The sequence below is a fragment of the Nicotiana tabacum genome, chromosome 24 (assembly GCF_000715075.1).
Source record: "Nicotiana tabacum cultivar K326 chromosome 24, ASM71507v2, whole genome shotgun sequence".
NCBI classification, from domain to species: Eukaryota; Viridiplantae; Streptophyta; class Magnoliopsida; order Solanales; family Solanaceae; genus Nicotiana; species Nicotiana tabacum.
Window position 1 is genome coordinate 7,999,658 of NC_134103.1, and position 8,319 is coordinate 8,007,976.

General features: G+C 35.5%; 1 protein-coding gene across 1 annotated transcript; it reads right to left on the reverse strand.

Moving 5' to 3' along the window:
• Positions 1 to 766: 766 nt before the first annotated feature.
• LOC107795739 (lysine histidine transporter-like 6) lies at positions 767 to 4,996 on the reverse strand. Its single transcript, XM_016618421.2, has 8 exons — positions 4,843 to 4,996; positions 4,407 to 4,546; positions 3,705 to 4,088; positions 2,664 to 3,057; positions 2,436 to 2,541; positions 1,843 to 1,934; positions 1,677 to 1,745; positions 767 to 1,156 (listed from the first exon to the last, which is right to left on the reverse strand). Exons 1-8 carry the CDS (start codon positions 4,873 to 4,875, stop codon positions 1,058 to 1,060), a joined length of 1,317 nt encoding a protein of 438 aa, XP_016473907.1. The 5' UTR covers positions 4,876 to 4,996; the 3' UTR covers positions 767 to 1,057.
• Between the last annotated feature and the right edge of the window lie 3,323 nt (positions 4,997 to 8,319).

Sequence of the window (8,319 nt, forward strand, 5' to 3'; positions counted from 1 at the left end):
AGAGGCGGAGTCAGAATTTCCACCTTATGGGTTCTAGATTTTGGGATCAAAAGTGTTAATAGCTGGGTTCTAAATTTAATATTTATACATATTTTATGAATTCAAATTATCAAATATAGTGTTTAAGCAAAAACTATTGGGTTCGTCCGAACCGTAGGCTGACTTGTGCCTCCGCCCCTGAATCGAACCAAAGGCGGAGTCAGAATTTCAAACTTATGAGTTCTGGATTTTGGGACCACAACTTCAAGTGTTACTAACTGTGTTCTAGATTTAATATTTATACATATTTCATGAATTCAAATTAACAAATATATTGTTTAAGCAAAAGCTATTGGGTTCGGTCGAACCCGTAGGCTGGCTTGTGCCTCCGCCCTGGATCGAACCAATACTAGAAAGAGAACTGAAAGGGCCTTCAAAAAAAGTGCGAGGAAGTGATAGGCAACCTTAGTCTATATGTTGCTTGTGAACTGCCAAATACCTGTCTCGCAACAATACTGGCGCAAAAGCCGTCCTTCACTTGCTGCTTGTTCGCAAGTCGAACTCGCTCTCTTGCCATGCCTTATACTCACTCACTTGAGTCGGACTCAATCACTCTTTTAGTTTGAGAATCATTCATTATTCACTCTTTTTTAATATATATAATCATCGATGTTAAATTTACTTCGGTTGAAGCCGTAGTTAATAAGCTACATCCGCCACGAGCCACGAATCCATATTAGTTGGGTCGATATAGAAAAAATTGGATGCCTTAAACAACGATAGGTAATTGCAGAAGAACACTATTTTCCATAGATAAACAGAACTGTCATTACAGGATATGTTTGGGCTTTCTGATACACAGCTCAGTGCCAGAATCCAACTGAAATAATGGATAAAAAGAGAATTTGCTAAAATTCTGAATCAGAAATCTTAACAAACTCCTAATACTAAATATTGAATACTTAACTAGATTTGCTGGATTAGATGTACTCCAATTCACTAGTTATTTTAGTACATAATCATAATAGATTTATGTTAAACTCAAATGTAATTTTCTCTATTTAATGAAGCAATTTCTTCAAGAGTAGAACTCATAGGTGGAAGAATCAGCAACAATATTTCTCAATCCACCAATTGTGGAAGCTATCATAATGAAAACTCCAATGAATATGCATGCCTGAAATTATAAAATTACCACAACATATTAGTAAAACTCTAGATGAAACCAAAAAAATTCAGAAGAAAAAGAGTTTGAAAATAATTCAAAGGTTCATTTCTAATAGATTCGAGTTTAACTTTTAGACAATGACAATCTAAATGAATTTTTGCACTTATCACTGTAAAAGAATGTTTACACTATGAGTGTAATTAACCTACTGGTAACAAGTAACTTGTCTTATTTTCCTGGTTACTAATCCGACTTTCTATGTACGGTAACTGTAATTTTCTTTTAGGTGGTTTAATACTATCAAAATTCTTTTACAATGCCCATGATCGTAGTAAAACTCAAGATAATTACCGGTAACAGATCATAATATGTAATGTGTGAGACTAGTAACTTGTAAAATAAGACAAGTTACCTGCTATAACATGTTAAAAAATACTACTACGAATATAAATTTTTTTACACTATCAGTATACATAAGTTGAATCTTATTGATTCACTCCGACATATAATTGAGAAATTTTGAACTTACCCAATTTATCAACCATGACATGCTGAATCTCCTTGGTTTCTTGATCTTAAGCCACATTATGCAGGGGAGCTGCAGCAAGTATTAGAAACCAATACATGTTTGATTTTCATAGTTCATTTAAAAGGAAAAAAAAGGAAAAGCAAAGAATATGAAACTTATGACTTACAAAATAAGAAGTAGGAGCAAAACCAAATCCTCCAAAGAAACCAAGAAGATCACCAAAGAAAGGGAATGTTACACCAAGAAACAAAGTGAAAGCTGCAACATTAAATAAGACACTGGTTTTTCAGCTAATGACATAGTATAGTGAAACGAAGGGCCGATAATCAGTTCGGTACACAAAGCATCCTGCATTCACGCATGGTCCGAGGAAGGCTGCACCCCAAGGGTGTGATATAAACAGCCTAACCTAATATAAACATTAGTGGTTGCTTCCACAGCTCGAACCCGTGACCTATAGGTTACTGTTCCAAGGCTCCCCTTCAGGGCTAAGAAACCGTCTAAATAACGATATACATTCTATTTTGATTGTCTTATTTGGTTTTCATGCGCGATTCGAAATTTTGTGACGACAGGAGAGGAATAACAACAAAGAAGAATTAACCTAAATAACTGCTCATCCAGCCGCTTAAAATAAGAATAGCCAGCGGATGTATAATATATGTATAATTTATTATATAATCTATGTATACCAGCTAAGAAAAGTAAATAGTACATCCGACGACTATTTGTGTAAAGATCTCTAACAAAGATACTCACCAACATATGCAGTACGAACGAAGAAGCGCAGCATTATTCCAGGTGGGAAATTCCAGGTTTTCACCATTTTTTGCTCCATCAAATCAAACACTGGCATAGCATAAACCTGCAACAATCATCATTCTTGTTACTTCTAGCTAACGCTCATTGCACGACTAGTGCAAAAATACATAACGAGACGAGCTTCATTGGCTCGTGCATTTGAGGATTTTGTTGCAAATTAAGTACCTGATAGCTGCCTATGACATGAACAACCACCATTAAGTTAGCAGCTGCAATAAGCCAAGATGGCCTTTCAAGTCCCACGAGCACGTTGTCATCGACATCTTGGCCAAATGCCCAATACCCGATGAAAGCAACGGGGAAATAGCACAGGGCATTGACAAAATAGGCCCATACGGCGCCTTTCCACATTGGAACTTTCGAGGGCTTCTCAGGTGTCGATGGAATAGTGGCTTGTATCTCAAGGACAACAGCATGACCAGCATAAGCAAAGGAAACTTGACCTAACGCGTTAAAGACGCGAAACATAGAATCAGCTGGACTTGTTTTCTTGTACGCGTAGCTCACGTTCGGGACTCTGCCTTTGCCTACACAACCTACCCATGCTATAGTTGAATAGCTGCACACACAATAATCAATCCCAATTGAATTTGTGAGGATCAGTTTTGAGATGAAGGTTTGTTATATCTAATACATAAGAAACATAATAATAAGCAGAAGATATTCTCATACCATGATTTTTCAACTTCTTTTGTATCAAAAGGTAGATAAAAGTAGTATGCCAAAAAAGTTAGTGCAGGACTACTGTCTAACTAGTTGTTCAGTTTATAATACTCATTAGCATGTATCATTTTCTTGATATTTCTTCAAAAAGCTCTCTTTGTCCCAATCTAACTTGTATCACACATTATTGTTGAGTACAAGCAAATTTCTAAAGAAAAAAGCAACAACATGAGCCACATGTACCTTTTGTATGTGGTTTCAATACAAAAGTAGATGAAGCCTTTCTCAATGCATTCAACACAACTAAGTATTTTCTGACACGTAACATAAATATATGTGAAAAGTTATTAAAATTTCAGCAAATATTAAATTTTGAACTCATAATTTCAAAAAGTGTGTTGAATTCTAGATCCGCAAAAAGGGCAGCCCAGGTGCACAAAGCATCCCGCATTCATACAGGATCTGAGGAAGAATCTCACCCCAAAGGCCAATTTTGAAGTCTGAATCAAGAAAATTATTTGGAAGGTATTATGATAAGAGTACCTCAGTGACATGACTGCAGCTGCTAATGAAACACCAGAAACAGAATTGAAATTGGGAAGCTGTGATAGAAAGAAATGGATTGCACCAAATATGCAAATCCAATAGGATTGCCTTATTGTGGTGCAATTTGTGCAAGCTATTTCCATGAACTTCTTCAGACACTTTCCTCCAGTAACCATGTACACAATGTCACAACCAACTTGGACAATTAGTTGTTGTGGAAGTACTATCCATGCCCCAAGTTTTGGTCCAAAGGCATGTTTACCAAGATCCTTGTACCGATCGAAACGAACTCCGGGAACACATTCATGGAGTTGTATCATTTGCCACATTGTGTGTAAGGTTATACACCATGATAAGATCATAACTACCGTCCCTGGACCCCTGATAGACAAAGACAACTTTACTTCAACCACAGTAAATAAATCCGTTGAAGACATAATTAGATAATAAAAGTGTGCTCTCTCTAACAGTTTAAGTTTTTTAAAATGAGTCGATCGCACAATTTCTACATGGTATCAGAGCAGACAAAGGAGTCCATTAAAAGAATCTAACCAACACGTAAGAAAGCATGTTGAAGACACAATAAGTATAAACGTGTGCTTTCTCACGACTTAAGCTTTTAGACGAGATTATCACACAATTCAAATAAATAGAACAATTTATTAGGATCAATCCATCAAGAAGATTATATTTACATACCATCCTAAGTAGGCCATGGCATAAGGCAAGCTGAGAACACCAGCACCAACCATCGCAGTAACTGTGTGAAAAGTTGAGTACCACCATTTCGCTTCGCGAGGAGGACCATCTTCTGCCCATTTCTCATCTGAAGGAACTTCCTGCAAAATCATGAAACAAAAACACAATTCCATTCAAGAAACAAGCTTGTAATTTCAAGATTAAGGGCAGCCCGGTGCACGCCCGGTGCTCTAAGCTCCCGCTATGCGCATGCTCCCGGGAAGAGCCGGAACACAAGGGTCTATCGTACATAGTCTTACCCTGCATTTCTGCAAGAGGTTGTTTTCCGGCTCGAACCAGGTAACGTGGAAGCAACTTTAACAGTTATGTAAAGACTCCCCTTCTAGTAATTTCAAGATTATTTACTTAAAACAAGCATAGGGATAGCAAAGCTCACCTTTGGAGCTGGTGGAGGAGAAGATGAAACCATGTTTGCAAATCAAAGAAACAAAGACAAAGCATGTGCAAGTTCTTGAGCTACAAGAGCATGTATTTGTACTAGTACTTGCCACTAATATTTGAGTGGAATAAAGGTTAAAGAAGTCATTTTTGCTGCTTTTCCTATTAGTAATATGTAATTGACCAAAAAGTGTAAAATATGTGCTTGGTTTTAAAATGGATAAATTTAAATAAATTTTTATTTTCAATTTTAAGTTTGCCTTTCTTAATAATCCTTGGAAAATGGCTTTGGTAAAAACGCCATTTTGTTATTTAACTTGTTTTATGGATTGTGATCCAACACGGATGTGGTATTATTCAAAGATTTTGGTATTAAATTATACCGAAATTACCTATACTGAAAATAATCATGCAACCAGATTAATTCTTATAAAATGGAATTTTTACACAAATAGCCGGCTGGATTCATGCTTTATGTTTTCTAGCAGGTATACACAGATTATCCAATACTTATACATATATTATTCATGAATTATACATTCGTTGGCTATTTTAAATTTAAGCGTTTGAGTGGACGGTTATTTAGGTTAATTCTTATAAAATAAATAATACATCACCAAATTTATATCGGGATTGTTTCCAAAATTCCAGTTTCCAAACGACTGAAAGAGTACTCACAGTGTAAAGTTTTCTTTTATATTTTGATTTCCTAAAAGAAAATTATAGCTAAATTGTTCATAAAAACTTAAAGTAATAACCTGAAAAATAAGACATGTTATCTATTATAATACATTAAAGGCGTAGAACCAAAAATTCTTTATATTATCAGTATATATGTAAGTTAAATTTATAAAGAAAATGTCACGAGATGGTACAACATTCAAGTTTTATGTACCTAATATTAGTCACACTACCAACTACTACAAAAGGAGGAAAAGTTCTTTTCCAAACAGCATCTGCAATGTGAGCCAATAAATCACTCTTTTCCTTCTTTAGGGGTGGGGTATTGCCTTGATAAGTTGATCAAAGGGCTATATCTTTCTTTAATTAGGAGCTCAATTAATTGAAGGTCAAGTTTCTTAAACCCCCTTTAATTTTCTTTTTTATGCAAAAGAAACTATAAAGTTACATAGTCATTTTCATGTAAAGACTTAAAGTGGGGAATTTCAAAAATTTCAGGACTTGACTAATGATGAAAATTTTAATTGGTAGTTGGTTTGTGCCTATCTTGGCATCATTATAATAGTTAGCTTTATTGATAGGCAACTTTACCACATAATTATAAAAGAGAAGAAGATGTATGTTCATTAAAGGATGTGACATTTTTTTTTTATCTTTACACAAATAACCGGCCAGATTCACCAGAAATTATATATGGTTATACATTTATTATACATGAATTATATATATATATATTATATATCTGTCAGCTATTTTTATTTCAAGTATTTGGGCGGAGGCTATTTAGTTAATTCTTCCATTTTTTTAGGAAGTGTTCCACTTAGCCAGGGATCTACAATCACGATTGAGGAAAATGTAGGAGGTTAATATGACTATAAATTATTAGTGTATGTAAAGTATATGTTCAACCACGAGCGCCACACTAGCAAAAAGAAAGAAGGAAAAGGCAAAGAACTTGCCACTATTAGAGGCTAGGAAAGCAAACATAATAATAATAAATAGTAATAATTAGTATAATAATTATAATATAAAAATCTCCACCATATCAATATCCTTAGACAAAATTAGAAGAGAATAAAACAGATATACAAAAGGAAAAGGAATAAAGGGGATTCTTATGTAAAAAAAAATTGACAGATCATAAGAAAGAAAAAACCATTGCTCACAAATTTTAAAAGTCATTTCAGACATGCATAACAAGTATTAAGAACCACCAAAAAGATCAATCACACGTAAAGCATGTTACGTGTTCAAGCCGGGTGAAGTCACTAATACTTGCATTAGGGTAGACTGTCTATCAGTGATGAAGTCACATGGTCATAACCATTCGTCGAAAAATTGCACTGTATACATAGGTAAAATATTACGTTTTAGAGATATATAACACATACTGACCACCCGTTATCGGGAAATTTTTTCACCGCTTTTAAATTTGAACACCCTTGGAAAAGTCCTAACTTCGCCAATGCTGTCTACATCACACCCCGCGGGTGCGGGTGCAGCCCTTCCCGTACCCTGTATGAATACGGGATGCCTTATGCATCCGGCTGCCCTCGGTGACAGTGGTGAAACCGAAATTCATACGATGAGATTCCAAAGAAAACTAAAGTGTCACATCTAATATATAACCAAAAAATTCATTTTTCCATATTTGTGTAGTACGATTTTCCGTGGGGGTTCAAATTGAACCCCCTTGTCTCCCTATAGCTCCGTCTCCGACTGGTGGGACGTAGCGGGTACTTGTAAAAAACGAAAGTACGTGCAAGTCGGCCCAAATGTTATTTAACAGAAAAAGAAAAGGAAGAAGGATAATAGTAACAACCTTTGGCAATGGCAGATGGTTTTCTGGAGAAGGTGAGCCCATTGCAGTAGAAGATAAAGAGTAAATATCTTCAACTGAATTTTCTTCAGCTTTTCTCAGGACCCTCTCTCTTTTTTCTTTGTCATAACTCACAGATTTATTATGATGCTCTTGTTCCAATGAGGTGTCAAACTCCAGTGTATTGAAAGTTGGTAGTATTAACTCACATCCTTTAATATTTAATGCTAGTGTCATCCAACAGAAACTAACTGAAATGTGTCATCACCAAACAGGATATTTGAGGGGTCAACTTTTAACTAATAACAACTCACTGTTTTAAACACTAAACTCCAGACAACATTAAGAGTGAAACAAGATAGTAATGACTATTGAATGGAATTTGGGTCTAGAGAAATGTAATTATTGTCCATAAAAGCTGCACTATGACATCCCGATGCATTCAAGCAGGGTTCGGGGAAGAGTCGCACCCTAAAGGGTGTAATGTAGGCAGCGTACCATGATACAAGTATCAATGGCTAAATCCACGGCTCGAACCGGTGACCTATAGGTCATACGGAGACAACTTTACCGTTGCTCTAAGGCTCCCTTCCTTCATTTCAATTAATCATTTCCTCTTTTTTTTTGGTATAAGAATCCAACATATGAAAGGATTAACTTTGTGAGTTGGCTTTATAAGAAAGGTGGGGCATTTACATTCATCATGTTCGATGTTGTTACTATTTCACATTAGCACTTTCTGTATTTCACATTCAAATCCTAGTGACTCGTCGACTTCTGAATTTAGTTGTTCTAACTAAAGGGTTTGTTATTGGTGTCATGAGAAATACACCCTTACATGTCACTTGGTTGCTAGTTAGGAAGTGAGTTATTCACGTACTAAAACATGTATAGCTAATACCATATTTGGTAGCTTTTTAGTTGTTTTGTATAAAATTCAGCACACCAAGTGATTGTTTGGTTATCCTTTTACAA